General features: G+C 45.0%; 1 protein-coding gene across 1 annotated transcript in view; it reads left to right on the top strand.

Moving 5' to 3' along the window:
• Positions 1-3,059: 3,059 nt before the first annotated feature.
• OSBPL10 (oxysterol binding protein like 10) overlaps positions 3,060-24,818 on the top strand; it is a 706,762-nt gene continuing 685,003 nt past the window's right edge. Inside the window, exon 1 of the mRNA XM_073630290.1 lies at positions 3,060-3,526. Coding sequence (XP_073486391.1) covers positions 3,309-3,526 — 218 coding nt within the window. The 5' untranslated portion in view covers positions 3,060-3,308. The remainder of the gene's footprint in view (positions 3,527-24,818) is intronic.

Genomic DNA, 24,818 nt, shown 5'->3' with positions numbered 1-24,818 from the left:
TCTCTATATACTGTCCAATATATACTGTGGAGGGGAAGCTGAGCCGAGGAAGTATCATTCTTTAGATCTGTGGGGAAGCAGTGCTGGAGGAGAGTTGAGTCAGTACTAAGAGAGGGTGACACCATGTTTTACTGTACCAGGTGACACCACTATGAATGAGAATGTGAACTTTGCTTTTAAGTGGATGTTTGTACTTGGGGTGATATATTTGGTGGGGTGTTGGGTGGTATATTTGGTGGGGTGTTGGGGTGTAGGGTTGGTATATTCAGTGGGGTGTTGGGTTGGTATAGTCGGTGGGGTGTTGGAGTGGTATATTTGGTGGGGTGTTGAGGTGGTATATTTGGTGGGGTGTTGGGTTGGTATATTTGATGGGGTGCTGGGGTGGTATATTTGATGGGGTGTTGGGTTGGTATATTCGGTGGGGTGTTGGGGTGGTATATTTGGTGGGGTGTTGGGGTGGTATATTTGGTGGGGTGGTATATTCGGTGAGGTGGTATATTTGGTAGGGTGTTATATTCAGTGGGGTGTTATATTTGGGGAGGTGTTATATTTGGTGGGGTGGTATATTTGGTGGTGTGGTATATTTGCTGGGTGTTATATTTGGTGGGGTGTTATATTTGGTGGGGTGGTATATTTGGTAGGGTGGTATATTTGGTGGGGTGTTATATTTGGTGGGGTGGTATATCTGGTGGGGTGTTGGGGTGGTATATCTGGTGGGCATAGTTGCCAACAGTCCCAATTTTCCCGGGACAATCCTGATTTTGGGACCCTCGTCCCGATCGGAGGCTGTCCCGAATCGGGATTTGCCCAGGGAAATCGGGAATGTTTGCATTGTACATATTTTTGGCAGCTGGCTTCAGCAAAATGGCCGCCGGTGCCGCTAGATCGCTCCCCCTTGTGTTCAGTGGAGAGAGGAAGGGGGCTCGACTGAGGGGGTCTGCACTGATGGAGGGGGGTCTGCACTGGGGGGCTGGGGGGGTCTACACTGATGGAGGGGGGTCTACACTGATCGAGGGGGGTCTGCACTGAGGGGGTCTGCACTGAGGAGGGTCTGCACTGATAGAGGGGGTCTGCACTGAGGGGGTATGCACTGAGGGGGTCTATACTGACTCTGCTGGGGGCACCTGATGCAAGGATGGACTTTGCTGGGGGCACCTGATGCGAGGACGGACTCTGCTGGGGGCACCTGATCCAAGGAGGGACTCTGCCGGGGGCACCTGATACGAGGACAGACTCTGCTGGGGACACCTGATACGAGGACAGACTCTGCTGAGGACACCTGATACAAGGACAGACTCTGCTGGGGACACCTGATGCAAGGACAGACTCTGCTGGGGCACCTGATGCAAGGATGGACTCTGCTGGGGGCACCTGATGCGAGGACGGACCCTGCTGGGGGCACCTGATGCAAGGAGGGGCTCTGCCGGGGGCACCTGATACGAGGACAGACTCTGCTGCGGACACCTGATACGAGGACAGACTCTTCTGGGGACACCTGATACAAGGACAGACTCTGCTGGGGACACCTGATGCAAGGACAGACTCTGTTGGGGGCACCTGATGCAAGGACGGACTCTGCTGGGGGCACCTGATGCAATCTCAGACTCTAACCTCTAACTCCTTTGAGCCACGCCCATTTAAGCCACGCCCAGTATTTCATGTAAACCACACCCATTTTTCGCCACGGCGTGCTTCGCGTGCCACAGTTTTATTTTTTGTTGCTGTCACGTCTACAAATGCATGCCCCGCCCCCTAATTATTATATGGCTCTGCCTACAGCCAAAAAAGTGCCCCACATATATTTTTTGCAATGTTGGCAACTATGGGTTGGGTGTTGGGGTGGTATATTCGGTGGGGTGTTGGGGTGGTATATTTGGTGGGGTGTTGGGGTGGTATATTCGGTGGGGTGGTATATTTGGTGGGGTGTTGGGGTGGTATATTCGGTGGGGTGGTATATTTGGTGGCGTGTTGGGTGGTATATTCGGTGGGGTGGTATATTTGGTGGGGTGGTATACTTGGTGGGGTGTTGGGGTGTTATATTCGGTGGGGTGGTATATTCGGTGGGGCGTTGGGGTGGTATATTTGGTGGGGTGTTGGGGTGGTATATTCGGTGGGGTGGTATATTTGGTGGGGTGTTGGGGTGGTATACTTGGTGGGGTGCTGGGGTGTTATATTCGGTGGGGTGGTATATTTGGTGGGGTGGTATATTCGGTGGGGTGTTGGGGTGGTATATTTGGTGGGGTGTTGGGGTGGTATATTCGGTGGGGTGTTGGGGTGGTATATTCGGTGGGGTGGTATATTTGGTTAGGTGTTGGGTGGTATATTCGGTGGGGTGGTATATTTGGTGGGGTGGTATATTCGGTGGGGTGGTATATTTGGTGGGGTGGTATACTTGATGGGGTGTTGGGGTGTTATATTCGGTGGGGTGGAATATTTGGTGGGGTGTTGGGGTGGTATATTCAGTGGGGTGGTATATTTGGTGGGGTGTTGGGGTGTTGGGGTGGTATATCTGTTGGGGTGTTGGGGTGGTATATTTGGTGGGGTGTTGAGGTGGTATATCTGGTGGGGTGTTGGGGTGGTATATCTGTTGGGGTGGTATATCTGGTGGGGTGTTGGGGTGGTATATCTGGTGCGGTGTTGGGGTGGTATATTCGGGGGGTGGTATATCGGGTGGGGTCTTGGGGTGGTATATTCGGGGTGGTATATTTGGTGGGGTGTTGGGGTGGTATATCTGGTGGGGTGTTGGGGTGGTATATTCAGTGGGGTGGTATATCTGGTGGGGTGTTGGGGTGGTATATCTGGTGGGGTGTTGGGGTGGTATATCTGTTGGGGTGGTATATTCAGTGGGGTGGTATATCTGGTGGGGTGTTGGGGTGGTATATCTGGTGGGGTGTTGGGGTGGTATATCTGGTGGGGTGTATAGGTAGCTTTATTACAAAGAAAGAAAAGTGCAGAGCCAGGTTTGTTTACATTCTTCTCCTTCATGACTGAACTGTGGGATATGGAGATTTCCCCTCCATAGAGGGAGAGCGGTGAGGAGCTGTCAGTGACAGTCAGTGGGTGTGTCAGTGGAGGTGGCGCTGCCATAGACCGGAGAGCAGTGGGTGAGTGGCATGTAGGAAGTGACAGGCAGACACACATGTAGTGCGGACACGTCCCCCTCCTCCTCCTCTCCTCCTCCTCCTCCTCCTCCTCCTCTCCTCTCTATGATGGAGGCAGTGCTGGGAGGACGGAGCGGAGCAGGAAGCCGCATGGAATAGAGAGCCGTGTATAGGAGAGAAGTGTGGGAAGTGTTCGCTATCAGGGCCATGGACAAGGCGGGAGGAGGCAGCAGTAGTAGCAGTAGCCGGAGCAGTAGTAGAAGTAGTAGAGCCACCTCTGCAGGATCCTCTCCATCATCGTCCGGACGGGGACTGAGCTCCGGGAGGATCGGCCAGCCTGGGGATGGAGGAGGAAGGGAGCAGAGACAAGTCATAGAAGGACTGCTCAGCAAGTACACCAACCTCATCCAGGGATGGCAGAACAGGTAATCAGGTGTACTCTGATCACCCACACAGGGGGGACCTACCTGGACTCCATCACAATGGGGCCTCCTCCACTTATACATCACTCTGCTTTATCATATGGAGGACTGATATGTATTATCATTGGGCCTCATTCTCACTGACATTGACAGTCCTGCGTCTATAGGATAGAAATGCATTTGGGTTTCCACATACATGTTACAATCTCTGTACAATCAACCTTCTGGTGGCCATACAGGAACGATTTTTTATACGATCAGATTGTCGATTGATTTTAGTTAACATTCACGCGGTCAGGGGTGAGCGTCAGTAGATTGTAAACAGTGAAGATCAGCAGCTGTCAGTGGTGGTTGTCGGATTTGTCGCCTTGTACTCATCAATGGCCGGCTCACCTACACCTGCTCATCTCAGCGGCTCCATGCAAATAGATTCTCCGACTGACCCATCCGGGGTCGGCGTTCCTGTGGCTGCAGCTAACCGGACGGTTTGTAGGTGGCCGTAGCACAGAGCGTTTCTGCGCCCGCGATGTCGTACACTGCCCCCGAACGCAGAAAACGATACGCTCCATAGGAAAATATCATCACAAAGATTATTCCATGTACCACACACTTAAGTTTTGTACACACTATTAGAAAATCACAAGAACGATCATTTGCGTTTTTCTGTGTCCTCGCCCCACGCTGAATGCGTAAAATGGACAGAAGAAAACTTCCCACGTACGTGGCTATGGTCTATGTCTAGTCTATGGCTGAACTTTGTTTCTGATCATGCGCTGAGTTGTTCATTCAATTCTTATAGGACAAATACTGTACTAATTAACCCCTCGGAGGCGGCCCTTTAAGGGGTTTATGGTCTAGTGACCACTGTAATTGGCTGTCATGGTGGTCACATGATCAGAAAGCTCCCGATCGCAAGTATCGATCGGGAGCTTTCCATAGCTGGCAGGGCGCGCGCTCTGGGCACAGCTGTTTTTGCACCAATGCACGCAAATATGCGGCCGCTCAGTGCCAAGGCCCACCCACAGAGAAGCCGCATATTTTATTTGCGTGCAGCTGCTGCCAAGAAGTTAAACAAAAATCATGACAGCTATTGTGAAAAAGTTTCCAGTATGTCCCTTTTGGACATATCTATCTGAACAGTCCATATTGGCTCTGTACTAAAATACTGAGGAACGATCGTCCTGAATGCGGCTATTGTCTTCTGATTTTCTGACAGAGTGTACAAGGCTTTACTACTATCCTAACCTATACTATTTTCCCACCAGCAGATTTTCTATTCAGACTAATTTTGATGGAATAGATCAGTTTTGCTCAAAATTGATGTATCTTTTTGATAATTCATATTGCCTGAATTGTTCAATCAGATCTTCATTTGTATGGCCACCATTAGCTCTACTCACAGCTATGTAATAGGAAGACCTACCTAACTGATCCAATCATTTTTTATTCCAATCAGGCAGGCCCTTGGTTATTGGTAGATTGAGGCTCCGTTCACACTAATGCGACTTGTCATGCGCCTTTTGACTGTAAGAATGTAAATATTCGACAGCACACCAAGAATCTTCAATTACGTCCAAACGTTTTTTAATTGAAGTAAGATCACATCACAAACGGTGTAGTGCAACGTTTCGGAGCCACATAGGACCCCATTGTTAGGCAGGTGATAGCCACATAAACACATGCATAAATTCGCATTATTTCAATGGCACCCGTTCCAATCTATGCAATGTAAAATCGTAGCGACTTTGAATAGGTTCCTGCGCTACTTGAATGCGACTTTCTTGCAACTTTAGTGCCAAAATGTAAAGTCACTTGAAAGCTGCATCAAACTTGAGCGACTTTGAGTCGCATTAGTGTTAACCGACCCTTACACATTACAATCTGCCTGTACAATCGCCTTGAGATCTACCAAAAACTGTGTAGTGCAATGGGCTGCCTAGGCCCCAGTTTACACCATGAGCTGCATGTGAATCGCACAGGAGCCACAGCGCATTCCTGTGCTATTCACATGCGATTCAGAGCAGTGTGATTTAAGCCCATTCATTTTCAATGGGCTCAAATTGCACCAGATTTGCATGCACCTTTTTTGGAGCTGCACTGCAACCAGATGATCATTTTGTACCATGCGATCCGGTGCCGGCACACAGTCTGTGTTTGGGTGTTGTTATCTTTGTATTGACACCTGCAGCGGATCGCAAGGGCAGTGTGATTGGAATGCGATGCAGGAAATGCACGCGGATCATGGCGTTTCCTACACTGCATTAGTGTGAACTGAGGCTAACTGAATAGAAATTGATTGGACAGATTAGGTAGGTGTGCATATTACACAGTTGTGGTACAGATTGTACAGAGATTGTACAGTTGCGTTGTCAGGTGTATGGTGACCATAAAGCAGATTGTAATGTTTGTGGTGAGCTTTATTGATTTTAAATAGTAGAATGTACACTGTGCATTTACCTGCGTTTAGAGAAATGTGCTTCCAGGTTCAGAGTAGATCACGTGTAAACGCCGGTAATGGTAAATACAACCAAACCCCGGAGAACTTGATCTGGGAAGGAGAAAGTTTGTATGTACTTTTCAGATACTGTCTCCAATGTTTAAATTACACTCAGATAAACCTAAGGGCTTGTTCACAATAAAACACACATAACAAGCCAGGAAAAAAAAAACACAAGCATTTTTCACATTCACGTGCATTTTATGTGTTTTTTATGCATGTTGACACCCCTTCATGTGCATTTTTTTCCCCCTATTTCCTGAATCATCACATTACTTTCACATTGTGTTTGTTTTATGTATTATATATGTTTTACATTTATTTCCACACCACACATGAAGCCAGTGTTTTGATGTGAACAGGGCATGTAGAAAACAATTGCTATCTGTGCGCCCTGGTAGAGACCTGCGTTTTTCTATTGTAATAAATCACCGATCTCTGCACATAGCATGAACAAGCCCTAAACACAGGAGAACTTGTGTGAGCCCCATTAACACTTTAGCCAGGTATACATGGATCAAAATTTGGCTGGTTCTGCAGGAACAATCCTTGTATAGGCACTCTGGTTGTACAGAAGTCAATCTACTGATCAACTTCTGTACAACCTGCCTGTTGAGTTTTTCCCAGTTGACCAGTGCCACTGGCTATGGTTGGCAGCGCTGATTATTGTATTCTGGCGGTGAGGAGCCTTCCTTGCCTGTCAGAACACAATAGCACAGGAGGGATTCCCCCATTCACATTGAATCAAATATATATATTTTTTTGTTCAATCCACTGGTTGGACAAGGGGTCTCCAAACTTTCTAAACAAAGGGCCAGTTTACTGTCTTCAGACTTTAGGGGAACTGGACTGTGGCCAGATGAATTAGAATTAGTCCTGGGGTCAGCTGGAGTAAACAGTGCATCTTTCGTATTGAGAGGAAGTATAGTGCTCTATCATTGGTGTCAGTGGGAGGAATAGAGCCCCATCGTTGGTGTCAGTGGGAGGACTGGTGCCCCATCGTTGGTGTCAGTGGGAGGACTAGTGCCCCATCGTTGGTGTCAGTGGGAGGACTAGTGCCCCATCGTTGGTGTCAGTGGGAGGACTAGTGCCCCATCATTGGTGTCAGTGGGAGGACTAGTGCCCCATCATTGGTGTCAGTGGGAGGACTAGTGCCCCATCATTGGTGTCAGTGGGAGGACTAGTGCCCCATCGTTGGTGTCAGTGGGAGCACTGGTGCCCCGTCGTTGGTGTTAGTGGGAGGAATAGTGCCTCATCGTTGGTGTCAGTGGGAGGACTAGTGCCCCATCGTTGGTGTCAGTGGGAGCACTGGTGCCCCGTCGTTGGTGTTAGTGGGAGGAATAGTGCCCCATCGTTGGTGTCAGTGGGAGGACTAGTGCCCTGTTGCTGGTGTCAGTGGAAGGAATAGTGTCCCATCATTGGTGTCAATGGGAGGAATAGTGCCCCATTGTTATATGTCAGGAGAAGGAATTATGCCCCATTGTTGGTGTCAGTGGGAGCAGTAGTGCCTCAAGGGCCAGATAAAGGCAAGCAAAGGGCTACAGCTGCTGGGTTGAGCAAAAAAAAACCATGAATGTATGAGCTGCCTAGGTGTGAGTGTAGCCGGGCAATAAGGAGGTGTTTGTATGCGCAACTTGTACAGGAGAAGAACCGCAGGTTTTTGGCCTTCTAGACTTTGAAATTGGAGCTCCTGAAAAAAAAATGTGTATAAACGTGTGTTTGGGCCCAAAGAATCTTATGTACTTTTTCGAGCTGTAAGAGACACGGTGCTCAGTGTAAACATTGGGAATAATGGAATTCTTCAACTGTGTAATATTAATGTATTAGTTATTGGTTCAATCCACAAAGCTGGTACTCCTCAGAGTCAATAGAGGCCTTTTTTTTTCAAAAAGTGACACTTTTTTCAGCCCAGTCTAATCTGATTTGAAAATTACAGTCACATAGTAAAATAAAGACCTTTATGCTTGTTTAAAGCTTCCTGAATTAAGCCTAAGGTATGTAATAGTCCAGGGGCCTACAAACTACAGCCCGGGGGCCACATGTGGCCTCCTAAAAAATTTTATTTAACTCGAGCTACAGTGAGTGGCGTATCCTCAATGTGTGCAAATAGTACAGACTCTGATGGGGACCCAGACGTAAAGGGGGACTCTGATGTAGGTTGGGACTGAGGACCCTGATGTAAGGCAGTATTGTAATAGGGACCCCGATGTAAGGGGGTATTGTGATGGGGACCCCGATGTAAGGGGGGTATTGTGATGGGGACCCCGATGTAAGGGGGGTATTGTGATGGGGACCCCGATGTAAGGGGGGTATTGTGATGGGGACCCCGATGTAAGGGGGGTATTGTGATGGGGACCCCGATGTAAGGGGGGTATTGTGATGGGGACCCCGATGTAAGGGGTAACTCTAATGTAGGGGGGACCCTGATGGGGAATTTTTTCAGCCGATTAATATTTGTAAAATATATAAAGTGGCCCTCGTATTGAAAAGTTTAGGGACACCTGCAATAATGCATCAGATGTTTGGATTTAGCATTGTGAATTGAGTGTAAGTGCTTGTTCTCACATGCGGAAGCCATTGCTGCCCCTCTGAAAAGCGCAAATTTGACTGGAGGGGAGGAGTCAACATTTCACCGCCTCACCCCCTGTTGACCCTGAAAATGCCAATCTACTGCCCCATATCCTTTTTCATTGCACATGGTTGCAAGGCGGCTGCAGCACTACTCCATAAAATTTAATGGGTTGTAAAAAAAAAATGAGTAAATGCCGCGCCAACTCCAAGAAAGGGAGAGCAGCCAACACAACAATAAGACTAATTGTGACAAAGAGAAAGAACAATAAGTGTGGCGCCAGGAAGAGTTAGAATCTGCATACGTAAATGTAGACTCCTAGTAGTAGGGTGATATACTAAGTACAGATGGTGTGTGAAAAACATAGAAACTGTGTGTAACCCCTGTAATTAATAATTTGTATAATTAACCAAAACAAAGAAGTGCACAAGGGAGAAGCAGCAACAATATATGTAATCTGCAACACAATGAGTGGTCTCAAGAATCTCCTTTAGACTAATAGTGCAAATATAGCTGAAAAGACAGTATCATGTGTCTATAAATGGTAATATATATACAAATAGTGACTTGGAACGTCCATATAAATAAAAATAAAAATAAAAAAATGATGAGGGTGTGGAATGTTCGAAATTTTTAGAGATGCTCCTCTCTAAAAATTAAAAAAAAGCCAGGTCTTCTCCATACATCAATACAAGTAAAGGGAAATGAAATGCCCTTACCGGAAAAGATGGACTCACAGGCCTTTGGCGGTGAGTCAGATAGGCTTGTACTGTCAAACGGTGTGGTTGAATCTGGTTTCGATCAGGAGAAGTGCTAGATGGGAGAGGGAAGCCACACAGCTCTTTTGCCTCCGGAGAAGATGGAATGGACCCAACCTTCCTGCTGATCTGGTTTCCTGGGAGCCTGCTTAAATGTTCCACCAAATTCCACTCAAACAGCGGAAATCCTCAAGGCATAGCAAGGATGCCAGTGTTCTCCAGACCTGCTCTGGGTCTCAGCTGTGATAATTAGTGATGAACAATTCTCAGCTCCTAGGAAGTCACACTTACTACAATTACCTGCAATGTGTACACACCATTGTTGGGCTTATGGTCAATACTTCAGAAGATCTTTACCAACACTCACAAAATGTATGGTACAAAGTACAAGGAGACATCTCAGTGATGGGTTGTGTTCGGTGGTGGTATTGCCCACCTAAAGTAACAGGGGGTTTAATTTTTGCCATGGCATGTGTACAGCCCTGAATGCATACCCTTGTTTGGGTGGGCATTCGGAAGGGGTTAGGTGGTAAAAATACTGTATATGAAGCAGCTGACTTTTTGACCCCTTCACGCCACCTCCCGTGGGTTTTAATGATGGGGGATGAAGCGGCTTCCTAGTCACATGACTCCTGTGATTTGGCTCTCACAACGGTCACATGACTGTGAGCCCGTCCCGCTCACTCCTAATCAGAAGTCACAACCTAGATCTGAGGAAGACGACTTGGTCAGGGCGCTGGGAGCCCACAGCAAACAACCTCAGCCCACCATGGATGTGAATGTGCGATGGCTGGACACTAAGGCCCACTTCATTTGTCACGCAGTAGGGAAAAGGTTAAGGAGATCTGATGAGCTGAAAGCAATGGGGCAAGACACAATTTATGGCGTATATTGAGAAAATCAAAGCAGGCATTAGAACATTAATAATGTATCAGGTTACTGCAGTCAGTAATATATCTGCTGCAAACGAATGAGATAAAATATGTATTTGTTGGAAAGTGCTTTCCGTTGACTTTCAGCTGCTTAACATGCTGGGTGACCTGAAATGGTTTGTAGATTTTGTGTGTCAGTGTATTGGAGGATCCTCACAGAGAGGTGATAACTAATGTAATAGTTTACTGCCTGATTTTGTAAAATATGATGAATTATTTTATTAAACTGTATTGTAATGGTAGTAAGTGTTGGCCAGCTAAACTCCTGCAGCTTCAGTATAAGGCCTCATACACAAGGGCGGTTTGACCCGTCTCTGCTAAATCCCGGTGTTGTTGGGTGCCCAGGAGGCCAGCCCCACTGACAAAACCTATGACCGGCTGGAATAGACAGCGGCTGGGCGAGTAGTACTTGTGATTAGGGCCGTCTGAGTTTACTCCAGGGATGTATCCCAAGATCCATGCAGCCTGTCAATTATTCCAACAGGCTGCCCACATGCCCCTGCATGGAACACCTGTGCATTCTGGGTGACTAAAGATGGCCATTCCCATGAGCATACGAATAAGTATGTTTATGTGAATAATATCTTACATGCTTACTATGCACATGTAATCTATTGGCCTGCTCAGGGCCAACTTGTAAATATCAACAATGTAAAAACAGCTTGATTGCATACTATTGAGTTGACATGTTGGGCCTAAATGGCTGCCTGCGTCCTAGCAACCAAGGATGCTAGGCAGCAGGAGCTGCTTGCGTCATGGTTATGAAGCACTCTAGGTTGCAGGAGCTACCTAGCGTTCTAGCAACCAGTGGGGGGGAAATCGTTTCATATGTGCTATATTTTTAATTGAATCTTATTGATAGACCTTTGAGCCCTAACTTTCTGAGAAAATTCTTTTAAAGTGGTTGTAACTTACTACATACACCCAGTGAAGTGACTAGCCTCAGGTGATACACAGAGATGAAACAAATCCTTCCACATAAGTTGTAACTGTTAACAGTATCTGCACTCTTCTCTACATCTGTTCAAAGTCCAGAATTTTTAAAGCTATTCTGAATTGTCAGAAAAAAGGGGGAGGAGAGAAGTGAAATTACACTCTGCAAACCTCAGTGAGGAGAGTTCTGAGGGCTGATTGGAGGGGAGGGGCATACCTCCTTCACACAGCACACAGCTGAGGCCGTCAATCAACTGGAGCTCCCTCCCCTGTCACCTTTTTTCTCTCTGTGTCAGAAAAACGATAATAGCAGAGGAACAAGATGACACTTAGTGCCCCCCCCTCCCCGCTTCATGACCAGGCCATTTTTTTGCACTGCGTTACTTTTAACTGACAATTGCGTGGTCATGCAACGCTGTACTCAAACTAAATTTATATCGTTTTTTTTTCCCCCAGACAAATAAAGCTTTCTTTTGGTGGTATTTGATCACCGCTGGGTTTTTCTATTTTTTATGCTATAAATGAAAAAAGACTATACATTCTGAAAAACAAACACTATTTTTTACTTTCTGCTATAAAACCTATCCAATAAAAATGTAAATATTCCAATTTCTTTAAAAAGTTAGGCCAATGTGTATTCTGCTACATATTTTTGTTAATAAATTCACAATAATCGCAAATTTTATTTGTTTCACAGCGTCTACAAAGTATGGTATACTATATATACTGGAATTTTTATTTATTTATTTTTATACTAGTAATGGTGGCGATTAGCAACTTATAGTGGGACTGTGATAGTATGGCTGTGATAGTATGGCGGACAATCTGGCACTAACTGACACTTTGTGGGGACCATTGACACTAATACAGTGATCTGTGCTAAAAATATGCACTGTCACTGTACTAATGACACTGGCTGGGAAGGGGTTAACATCTAGGGCAATCATACGGTTAAATGAGTGTCTAGCCAGTGTTGATGTGTGCTGCTTTTACTAAGAGATCTAACAGTTTTTATTCCTTGCTTTGCAGAGAAACAAAAACCGCCACATGCCCACTGATCTGCTTGCGCTGTGTCTAATCACGGCACAGCTGGCGCTTGCATGCCCCCCATCTGGGAGTGCCAGATCACTTACTATGGCACAAGAGAATCACATTGCCGCTGTATAACGGCGTTATGTGGTCAGCAAGTGGTTAATTGAGACAAGTACACACTATAGAAGGATATGCTTTGTTCATATTTTCATGTCTGAGGTTTACAACTACTTTAAACCTTCCTGCCTGCACCTTGTGTTTTTCATGGGGGGGGGTGTTATTGTTAAAAATGCAGATCAGTTGCCTGTTTTTACTGCCCCCTGCTACACATATGAAATGAGCCTTAGTAATCCACTGGCACTTTACAAGCAAGGGAATCTTAATAACAAGTACACTACTACTCTTATATTATACAATGCCATTAATACATCCACATTTTCATTGTCGAATGCCACTTCTCTAAATTATGATGACATTTTCACTGTATTTCAGAGTAATTCCCAGTATTTTTTTGTCTTAAGCTGGCCATAGATGGGTAGTTTTTTTTATTTTTTTTTCTCTGGCAGAATGAAAAAAAAAACCCCAAAAACTGATTTATCCATCTACATAAACGATGGAGGAATCCCCTATTTGTTTATGATATGAGACTAGCATGCAAAAAAAAAAGAAAAAAAAAATGACGATCGTTCGTATAATAATCTCATCGTGTGTACTAGACTTTACTCGAATGTAAAAAAAAACAAAAACTGTCCACATGAAAGTGTCTAAGGTATGTATGAAAGCATGAAGGTGCTGGAGGTAAAATTGAACGTTTGTTGTATTGCACCTTTTGTTTCATTTTTCTACACTGCACGTCGTTACAAAGAAATGACTAATTGTTTCCTGGACAAATTGCATAACATTTTTACAGTATGCTGTAATGATCTGTGAACCAAGAAATCCTTCCAGATATGTCTTGGTTACGTCGGTTATGAACAAATATTGCTTCATTCTGCTAGTATTGCACAGTGCCTAAGTGCGGTTCACACAGGGGCAACCCGACTTACAGCGCGACTTTGCAGTGCGATTTTTGAGGCGACTTCAGTGCGACTTTGAGCAACTTACAACGTGACTTAAAGTCGCCTCCAGGACAGGCGACTGTGGTCAATCACAGAATAATACCCTCTGTGGGAGGGGGTTGCCTGGGTAAACGTGGGGGGTACCTGGGTAAATTATTTTCTTTTTCCTGTAAAGTTGCTTCAATATAGATGAAGATCCGACCTGGAGGCGACTTCCATTGAAATCTATGGGTACAAGTCGCCTTGAAGTAGTACAGGAACCTTTTCTGAAGTCGGAGCGACTTCAGTAGTTAAGGCGACTCTCATTCACTTCTATGGCATTTCTTATGTCCAGCGACTTGAGGACTTGCAAGTCGGATCCTGATCGCTGTAGTGTGATCGGCACTAAAAGGATACTCCTACGGATTAGTAGAATGCTTACTGTTATCTAATAGTTTTAGTATTATTGTGAGACTTATGCCGAGTACACACGGTCGGACTTTCCAGCGTAAAATGTGCGATCGGAGCTTGTTGTCGGAAATTCCGACCGTGTGTAGGCTCCATCGGAATTTCCGTCGCACAAAATTTGAGATCTGGTTCTCAAATTTTCCGACAACAAAATCCGTTTGCGTATATTCGGATCATGTGTACACCATTCCGACGCACAAAGTGCCAAGCATGCTCAGAATCAAGCAGAGGAGCCTCACTGGCTATTGTACTTAATTTTTTCGGCTGGTCGTACGTGTTGTACGTCATCGCGTTCTTGACGTTCAGAATTTCCGACAAGATTTGTGTGACCGTGTGTATGCAAGACAAGTTTGAGCCAACATCAGTCGGAAAAAATCCATGGATTTTGTTGTCGGAATGTCCGATCAATGTCCAATCCTGTGTACGGGGCATAAGTGTTATATAGTCTGACAACCTACAACCCCCTGGGACACATCACACGATCAATCAACTCGTGCATGCGCAGTGGGGAGCCAGCTGTGAAACTGCTGGCATTCATAGATTCATAGCCGGCTTCCCTCAAGCAAGATGGCAGTGCCAGGGACCTGAAAACTGGAAGAACCAGTCCAGGTGATGACACGCTGGATCCCTGGTCAGGTAAGGGTGTGTATGTTTAAAGTCAATAGCTATAGCATTTGTAACTGCTGAATTTTAGATTATCCAGCACCAACTGTAGCTCCCCTTTAAAGCGTATCCGTGTTCATTTTGTCGACGCAAATATTTTCTCCAAAATTTTCTTCAGCTGCATGCTTTTAGTGACAAAATCAAAAAAAATCAAATTGGGTCAATTGACAAACTATGCCAAAAATCAGTTCCAATTTTCGTCAACAAACAAAAACAGAAAATGTGAGGGAGGGACGTTAACCCACCTGAACATTCGCTTTCTTCAGAGCTCTGACAGCCCCCCTGACACTCTGTATTGGCTGAGAGACACGGGCTCCCTCTGGCTGCTGCCTGGGAGTTCTGGAATAATGCCCTGCAAACTACTACTCCCAGCAAGGTAGTAGTGCTTAGCACTGTGTAAAACACCGGCCTCCCCAGACCAGTTCTCTGCCCTGTGCACTCCCTCCTTCCCATTTAAGGGGAACTGCAGTCTGCTCACATCATTTGTAATAAAAGCATTCTGAAGCTTCCCTCCAACCACTTTGCATATTATTTTATATATACTGTGATTCTGTACTTTCCAAATATGCTGCAGAAATCTCCCTCCACTGAGTCTGGCTGCATCCATTTTAACTGTGGGAAGCTGAAACTGCTGCCTGTTCACTTGGATTTACACAGACACACACGGCCAGCTCTGCAGCTCTCATTGGCCCTCTTATGGCTCATCCCTCCTCCTTTCCTGTCAAACTTTCACAAGAGTGAGGGAGAGAGCTGTGCATGATGTCGTAAGCCTAGGCTAATGACCAGACAAGAAACAGGAAGTGGGCTGTATAAGGTATTTACTGGCAGAAAAAAAAATGTTTTACTATCCAAAGTTAAAACAACAAGGGCAGAAGATTTAATAGCTAGAAAGTTGAAAAAAATGACTGAATGTCCGCTTTTACTTCCCCATCCCCACTACATGTTCGATTTTTACTCCAGGAGTAGAAAATGAGTTTGGAACATCTAGAGAAGTGCTTAAACACTTCCGGACCGCCGCATCCCGACCTAACTTTGAAGAGGAATATAGTTGTTATGGCAGCAGCTACCTGTTATAACCCTGGTATCCTCTTCTTCGTCCTGCGGTCCGGTTTCCGATAATGGTGGTCTCTGTGGCGGTGCCCTCCGCCACTTACTGGAGCCGTTGGCAGTGGTGGAGGAGATCGGATCCTCTTCCTTGCTGGGTATGGAGACGAGTGAGGGGAAGATGACCCCCACCTGTCTCCATAACATTGCAGGGCGGAAGCAATGTCAAAACATCACTTCCGCCCATAGCTCTTAAAGGGCCATTTTTTTTTTTTTTTTTTTTTTTTGCATTTAATTGTAGATATGAGATCTGAGATCCTGTCATGCTTTTTTCTATTACAAGGAATGTTTACATTCCTTGTAATAGGAATAATAGTGACACAATTTTTTTTTTCTTCAAAAGAACAGTGTAAAAATAGCTTGCGTGCAGAAGTGAACGCATACGTGAGTAGCGCCGGCATATGAAAACGGTGTTCAAACCACACATGTGAGGTGTCGCTGTGATCGGTAGAGCAAGAGCAATAATTCTAGCCCTAGACCTTCTCTAACTCCAAAACATGCAACCTGTAGAACTTTTTAAACGTTGCCTATGGAGATTTTTAAGGGTAAAAGTTTGTCGCCATTCCACGAGCTGGCACAATTTTGAAGCTTGACATGTTGGGTATCAATTTAATCGGCGTAACATTATCTTTCACAATATAAAAAAAACATTGGGCTAACTTTACTGTTGTCTTATTTTTTAATTCAAAAAAGTGTATTCTTTCCAAAAAAAGTGTGCTTGTAAGACCGCTGCGCAAATACCTTGTGACAAAGTATTGCAACGACCGCCATTTTATTTTCTAGGGTGTTAGAAAAAAAAATGTATGTTTGTTGTTTCTTAGTAAAGTAAAAAGAGGCTCGGTCCTTAAGTGGTTAAGTAAGGCATTGCAATTTAACTACACCCATTAGATTTTAGTCTGCTAAAATGTACTGGAGATTTTAGTCTACTAAAACAAATCCAGATGACTAAAATAGAACTAAAATTGCATTTTATGACTAAAACTAAATCAAAATGTGATGTTTTATTTTAGTTTTGCATAGAGTAAGGATGGCTTAAACCCCTGTCAAGGTATTTTTGACGTCTCTGTACTGTGGGGAAAATTCTTGCTGTTCTAAAGACACAACAAGAAATGAAAGCAGATTTCTCCAACATGAACCATGGGTTGCAGGAAGGAAAATCGCTAGATTCCCCCATAATAGTCGGTGCTAATGGGGGAATCCCTCCTGCAGAGCTATTGTGTTCTCCCGACGGATGGATGTGAGGAGCCATCCCTGCTGGGAGGACACAGTGATTATTGCTGGTGGCTATAGCTATCCAAGCTTCAAAAGAAACTTTTTGCCTTGACATACCCTTTAATAAACTGCAGGAAGGGTTCTGTGCCTAATTGATAAAAGATAGCTAACTAGAATCATCATGTTAGAAGAGGGAAGCAGTCACTTTAGGCATGACTGCTGAGAGTCATAGGCATTTATAATAGCACAACACATTAACATCAAACATTAATGTGTCCTTCCCAAATAACAACACTGAGACCAGCATAAGTGGGAAAGGGCAAGGCCACAGTGTTATTGAGGTTAATACAAATGGAAACTGCAACATAAAATAAAGGCAATGAGCAATTATCGCAGCTTTAAGTGATATTAAATCTTCACTTTACAAAAAATAAAAACAACATTATACTTGCCTGCTCCATGCAATGGCTTTGCACAGAACAGCCCTGATCCTCCTATTCTGGGGTACCCCTCCAGTGCTCCTGACTTCCCCCCGCCGAGTACCCCCCCATAAAGCTGCTTGCTAAGGGGGTACTTGTGCAGGTTTGCTCCCGAGTTCTGCTGTCTGCGTCTATAGACACAGACAGCGGGGCTTTGCTCCTCCCCCTGCTCCACTGTCTTATTATTTAATTGACAGCAGCAGGAGCCGATGGCTCCCATTGCTATCAATCTGCCCTGTGAGGAGGGAGAGAGCTGTTGTTCTCAGGCACAGTGCTGAATTGAGATCGGGCTCAGGTAAGTTTAGGGGAGGTCCTCATTCCAAACAGTTTACAACCACTTTAAACCCCATGCCAGTCACCAAAATATTATGTGCACTCAAAGTGGAAGTAAACCCATGCATAAAACCGTTTCATTTCTGGCACGTGCTGGAAATGTAATACTCCCATTGCTTGTGCTCTCAACCAAACTGTCAAACCATCCAATGGCTGGTGTCATATCTGATCACATGTGCAGCATCATGGCAATTGTAGATTAAACTGAGACAAAGATGGCAGCTTCCTTGGCTGAAAACAATAGGGGGGTTTACTTACACTTTAAATGTGCAAATACAGGCAGTCCCCGAGTTATGAACACCCGAGTTACGAACGACTCCTACTTACGAACGGCCGCTGGCCACTTGTGCTCCACGCTGGTCCTGGATACCTCCGAGCACATTCCATAATGCAGTACTACATGTACTGCATGGCCAGAAGAGCCCCAGATAACATAACAAGCGCCCAGAATATCCCACATCCATGCACAGGCGGACGTTACACTTACGAATGCAGTGTTCCAACTGGAAGTTACACTTACAAATGCAGTGTTGTGACTTACGAACAATTTCGACTTACGAACAAACCTACAGTCCCTATTGTGTTCGTAACTCGGGGACTTCCTGTAATCCAGAGTTTGAAGGCTCCAAAGTGTTTGAGTGGGATGGCACCTTCAATCCTGTGTCTGATGGTACCTTCAATCCTGTGTCTGATGGTACCTTCAATCCTGTGTCTGGTGGCACCTTCAATCCTGTGTCTGATGGCACCTTCAATCCTGTGTCTGATGGCACCTTCAATCCTGTGTCTGATGGCACCTTCAATCCTGTGTCTGATGGCACCTTCAATCCTGTGTCTGATGGCACCTTCAATCCTGTGTCTGATGGCACCTTCAATCCTGTGTTCAGGTGTTGCTGGATGCCTGTATCCTGTGTGAGTACACAGGTGTGCAGGGTTATTATAAGCAAAGTCTAAGGCCCCTTTCACACTGGGGCGGTGGGGGCGTCGGCGGTACAACAGCGCTATTTTTAGCGCTGCTGTACCGTCGTTCTTGTAGCGGTATTCGGCCCCTAGCGGTTCGGTTTTAACCCCCGCTGGCGGCCGAAAAAGGGTTAAATCCGATCGTACAGCGCGGCTATAGCCGCGGTATTACCGCGGTATAGCCGCGCTGTCCCATCGATTTCAATGGGCAGGAGCGGTTTAGGAGCGGTGAATACATCGCTCCTTCCCCGCTCCAAAGAAGCGGCTCGCAGGACTTTTTTTACCGTCCTGCGAGCGCACCGCTTCAGTGTGAAAGCCCTCTGGCTTTCACACCGAACAAACAGCGGAGGCTGTTTAGGGGCGGTATTTTTAGCGCAATACCGCCTGCAAACCGCTCCAGTGTGAAAGGGGCCTAAGAATAACTCAGAGCAGCTGCTGCCTTTGCAGACAGAGCCCTGCCAGGAGAGCTGTGTGTTCCTCCTGGAGACTGCATCCCATTGTGGAAGGATTGTTTGCCCAAGAACTAGAGCTGGCTAAAATGGGAATCACAATTTTCCTGATTCTCTCATGATTCTCGCGGCATAGCATCATCTTTCACATTATACAAAAAAATTGGGCTAACTTTACTGTTTAGTTTTTTTTTAATTCAGATTAATTCATTGACTGTGTGTATCTTTTCCCCAAAAATTGCGTCTGAAAGACCGCTGTGCAAATACAGTGTGAGATAAAATATTGCAACAGCCGCCATTTTATTCTCTAAGGTCTCTGCTAAAGAAATATATACAGTATAATGTTTGGAGGTTCTAAGTCATTTTTCTAGCAAAAAATACTGATTTAAACTTGTAAGCAACAAGTGTCAGAAAAAGGTTTAGTCTGTAAGTGGTTAAACTGACCTCATTTACAGATCGAAGTTCTTCCTTTGATCTCTAAAAGAACCAAAAATGATACAATGTTTATAGTTATCTCCCAGCACTGACAACCTTGTGAAAAACTTGGCAGGCTGCCTGATTTTTTATTTTTTGACAGTTGAGCAGGGAACTCTCTGCACTTGTTACAAGAATGAATCCGGGAAATGCTGCATAGAGATCTCAAGGGGGGTTGAGTCGCGACTTTTAACGATTAATTGTGCAGCTCTACCAAGAACTAGGAAAGTCAGGACAGTTACATGGTACTGGGAGACCAGGAAGGGGTCTGGAAGACTTGGAATGCTGAGGAGGCTAGCAGGTCCAGGGGGCTGGAGGGAGTCTGGAAGTCTCTGGAAGAGTGAGCAAGCCCAGGGGGCTGGAGAACCCTATTTAGAGACCAGGAGTGGGCCTGTGCAGTGAGGTACTGCAACTAAGGCTGAGTGAGCCTGAAGAGCTGGCGATCTGAGGGACCAGGTATAACAGCAGAGGTGCTGCTGAAGTGTAACTAGGTGGGCTAGCATTTTAAGTGATCCAAGCAGGAAAATTCCCTGCGTGGGGATCTTTGTGAACTTTACATTTTGTGAACTTTCCTTTATACTTTGCTTTGGATAAAAGTGGGCTACCATGTCTTTGAAAACCAGTTTGGACTGACATGATTTCACTTAAAAACACATCTACCACAAGGACTTAATCACCCCATGGCACAGTTGGTATGGGCCATATACCCGCTTTTCCATTTATACAGGAGAAGAGTTGTGCTTTACTTTTCTCTATATTCTTAGAAAATACAACAATTTATGTTCTATATGTACGAAAATTATGTACGAAAATTTAATTAAAACAAATAAAAGGTTACATTTTATTGAATTTGAGTTGGACCTGTTCTACCATATTACAAAAAAATGCTTGTCAACTCTTTTTAAAGCAGTTGTATTGCCCGTTTTGTGATTCTAACCTATAGGTAAGCCTATAATAAGGAGTGAGTGATGTCATCACGACTCCGGCTACTCACAGCGCGGGAGCCAGCGATCCCAGAAGAAACACCGAAGGAACATTTCAGCTCCCTTAGCGGTGACCGAGCATGCTGTTGGAGCTTTGTTCTAAGGTAAGTATTTCATAATGTGCTAGTATGCGATACATACTAGCTCATTATGCTGTTGTCTTGCAGGGTTTTTTTTTCAGCGGTTTACTACCACTTAAAACTCTTAAGAATTGTGACAAAGTACAATATGACTAAATCCAAAAAGATGTCAGAGGACCTCAGAAAAAAAAAGTTATTGAAGCTCATGAGACTGGAGTCTTGAGTCTGTATCAATCAACAGTCAAGCAGGTAGTTTAGAAATGGTAGTCATTCAGCACCATTGCTACCCTCTCTAGGAGTGGGTATATTACAGTGATCAGTGCAATGCCACTCTAACAAAGACTCCTTGGAACCTGCAGGCATTACTTAAACTTGATAACATCTACTTCTACCATAAAAAAAGCATTGTACAAGAAGTGGTTTTCATAAGAAGGGTTAGCATGGAGAAAACACTACTTTTTCGTAAAAACATTGGTGTCTGTCCCAAGTTGGCGAACAGCCAGCTGGATGTTCTACAGAGCTACTATAACAAAGTTCTTCGGACATGATAGACTAAAAATCAACTTTGTTTTAGAATAGTGCACTACATTATAGTTAGAGAAAACAGAACAATGGATATCAAAACCAAATATTTAAAGCTGCTTTGAATCCTTAACGTGATACTAAAGTCTCGTGTTTATTTATTTTTTTTTGTAGTTAAAAATAACAAACATGTTATACTTACCTGCTCTGTTACAGTGGTTTTGCAAAGAGCAACCTGGATCCTCCTCTTCTCGGGTCCCTCTTCGGCGCTCCTGGCCCCTCCCTCCTGTTCAGTGCCCCCACAGCAAGCAGCTTGCTATAGGGGCACCCGAGCTGAGTGACAGCTCCCTGTGTCCATTCAGACACAGAGCAGCCATGACCCGGCCCCACCCCCTTTCTCTTCTCATTGGCTGACTGACTTCAAAAGCAGCGGGAGCCAATGGCGCCACGCTGCTGTCTCAGCCAATGAGGAGGGGAGTCCCGGGCAGCCGAGACACTCCTGTGTGTATATATGTGTGTGTATATGTATGTGTGTATATATATAATATATTATTATACAGTTTATTTTATTTATTTCAGGTACTTATATAGGGCCGTCATTTACGCAGCGCTTTATATATACATTGTACATTCACATCAGTCCCTACCCTCAAGGAGCTTACAATTTAAGGTCCCTAACTCACATTCATACATACTAGGGACAATTTAGACAGGATCCAATTAACCTACCAGCATGTCTTTGGAGTGTGGGAGGAAACCAGAGTGCCCGGAGGAAACCCACGCAAGCACAGGGAGAACTCCAGGCAGGTAGTGTCGTGGTTGGGATTCGAACCAGCGACCCTTCTTACTGCTAGGCGAAAGTGCTACTCACTACACCACTGTGCCGCCCGTTGCGCTCATAACGTTAAAAACCCTGGCAGAATTTATGATTTCTTGGCCATTTTTCAGAGAATATGAATGATAACACAAAAACTCATGTTTAGTGTTTGGCTGAAGCCATTTATTATCAATCAACTGTGTTTACCCTTCTTAAATCATAATGGCAACAGAAACAACCCAAATGACCCTGATCAAAAGTTTACATACCTCAGTTCTTAATACCATATATTGCCCCCTTTAACATCAATGACAGCTTGAAGTCTTTTGTGGTGTTTGTGGATGAGGCTCTTTATCTTCTCAGATGGTAAAGCTGCCCAGTCCTCTTGGCAAAAAGCCTCCAGAGCCTATAAATTCTTGGGCTGTCTTGCATGAACTGCACATTTGAGATCTCCCCAGAGTGGCTCAATGATATTAAGGTCAGGAGACTGAGATGGCCACTCCAGAACCTTCACTTTATTCATCTGTAGCCAATGACAGGTCAACTTAGCCTTGTGTTCTGGCTCATTGTCATGTTGGAATGTCCAAGTACGTCCCATGCGCAGCTTCCTGACTGATGAATGCAAATGTTCCTCCAGCATTTTTTAATAACATATTGCATTCATCTTGCCAACAATTTTGACCAAATTTCCTGTGCCTTTGTAGCTCACACATCCCCCAAAACTTCAGCGATCCACCTCCGTACCTTTCATCATAGGCCTTGTTGACCTCTCTCCAAATGTAGCGTTTATGGTTGTGGACAAAAAGCTCAATTTTGGTCTCATCACTCCAAATGACTTTGTGCCAGAAAGTTTGAGGCTTGTCTATATGCTGTTTGGCGTATTGTAAGCATTTGTGTAAGCTTTGTTGCATTTGCATAGTAATGGCTTTCTTCTGGCGACTCGACCATGCAGCCCATCTTTCTTCAAGTGCCTCCTTATTGTGCATCTTGAAACAACCACTCCACACCGCATGTTTTCAGAGAGTCCTGTATTTCACCTGAAGTTATTTGTGGGTTTTTCTTTGCATCCCAAACAATTTTCCTGGCAGTTGTGGCTGAAATTTTAGTTGGTCTACCTGCCCATGGTTTGGTTTCAACAGAACCCCTCATTTTCCACTTCTTGATTAGAGTTTGAACACTGCTGATTGGCATTCTCAATTCCTTGGATATCTTTTTATATCCCTTTCCTGTTTTATACAGTTCAAATACCTTTTCCCGCAGATCCTTTGATAATTCTTTTGCTTTCCCCATGACTCAGAATCCAGAAATGTCAGTGCAGCACTGGATGAAAGGTGCAAGGGTCTGTCAGGAGTCCAGAAACGCACTGACCTTTTATATACACACACTAATTACAAGCATACAGATCACAGATGAGGATGGTTACCTTTAATAGCCATTCAAACCCCTTTGTTTCAACTTGTGTGCATGTTATCAGGCCATAATCACCAGCGTATGTAAACTTTTGATCAGGGTCATTTGTATGTAGTTTCTGTTACCATTATGACTTAACCACTTGCCGCCCGCCCTATTACCAAATGACGGCGGCAAAGTGGTTTGATATTCCTGACCGGACGTCATATGACCGGATCAGGAATATCGAGCCGCTGCACGCCCCCGGAGGCACGCATCACGGCGATCGTTGTTGCGGGGTGTCAGTCTGACACCCTGCAACACCAATCTAGGTAAAGAGACGGAGACTCTTTACCACGTGATCAGCTGTGTCCAATCACGGCTGATCACAATGTAAATAGAAAGAGCCGGTGATCGGCTTTTCCTCACTCGCGTCTGACAGACGCGAGTAGAGGAGAGCCGATCGGCTACTCTCCTGACAGGGGGGGTCTGTGCTGATTGTTTATCAGCACAGCCCCCCCTCGGATCCCGCCCAGGACCACCAGGGAAGCCGCCCAGGACCACCAGGGAAGCCATCCACACTGGACCACCAGGTATGCCCCTAGACCCCCAGGGAAATGCCACTATGTGCCCAGGCAGCTGCCAATCTGTGCCCAGGCAGCTGCCAATCTGTGCCCAGGCAGCTGCCAATCAGTGCCCACTCCAATGCCTACCACTGCCAGTGCCACCAGGGATGCCCATCAGTGCCGCGTATCAGTGCCCAGCAGTGCCGCCTATCAGTGCCACCCTATCAGTGCCCAGCAGTGCCGCCTTTCAGTGCCCAGTGTCGCCTATCAGTGCCACCCAGTGCCACCCATAAGTGCCCATCAGTGCTGCCTATCAATGCCCATCAGTGCTGCATATCAGTGCCACCCATCAATGCCGCCTACCAGTGCCCATCAGTGCCGCATATCAGTGCCCATAGTCAGTGCCCGCTCATTGGTGCCACCTCATCGGTGCCGCCGTATCAGTGCCTGTCAGTGCTGCCTTATCAGTGCCCATCAGTGAAAGAGAAAACTTACTTATTTACACATTTTTTTAACAGAAACAAAAGCAAAACTTTTTTTTTTTTCAAAATTTTCGATCTTTTTTTATTTAGCAAAAAATAAAAACCGCAGAGGTGATCAAATACCACCAAAAGAAAGCTCTATTTGTGGGAACAAAATGATAAAAATTTAGTTTGGTTACAGTGTAGCATGACCGCGCAATTGTCATTCAAACTGCGACAGCACTGAAAGCTGAAAATTGGTCTGGGCAGGAAGGTGTCTAAGTGCCCAGTATTGAAGTGGTTAAAAAGAGTTGATTTATAATAAATGACTTCAGCCAAACACTAACCATAAGTGAAAAATGTTTTTGTGTCATCATTCATATTCTCTGAAAAATGGTCAAGAGATCATAAATTCTGCCAGGGTATGTAAACTTATTAGCATATATATATATATATATATATATATATATATATATATATATATATATATATATATATATATATGTTTCAGCATATTGGCAATATAGGAGGTTGCAGTAACTATTTAACCTAATGATTGACGTTGATTTGTTTAAACAAC

This window comes from Aquarana catesbeiana, linkage group LG05 (assembly GCF_042186555.1).
Source record: "Aquarana catesbeiana isolate 2022-GZ linkage group LG05, ASM4218655v1, whole genome shotgun sequence".
In the NCBI taxonomy this organism is placed as follows: Eukaryota; Metazoa; Chordata; class Amphibia; order Anura; family Ranidae; genus Aquarana; species Aquarana catesbeiana.
This window is presented reverse-complemented; position numbering and strand designations above follow the sequence as displayed.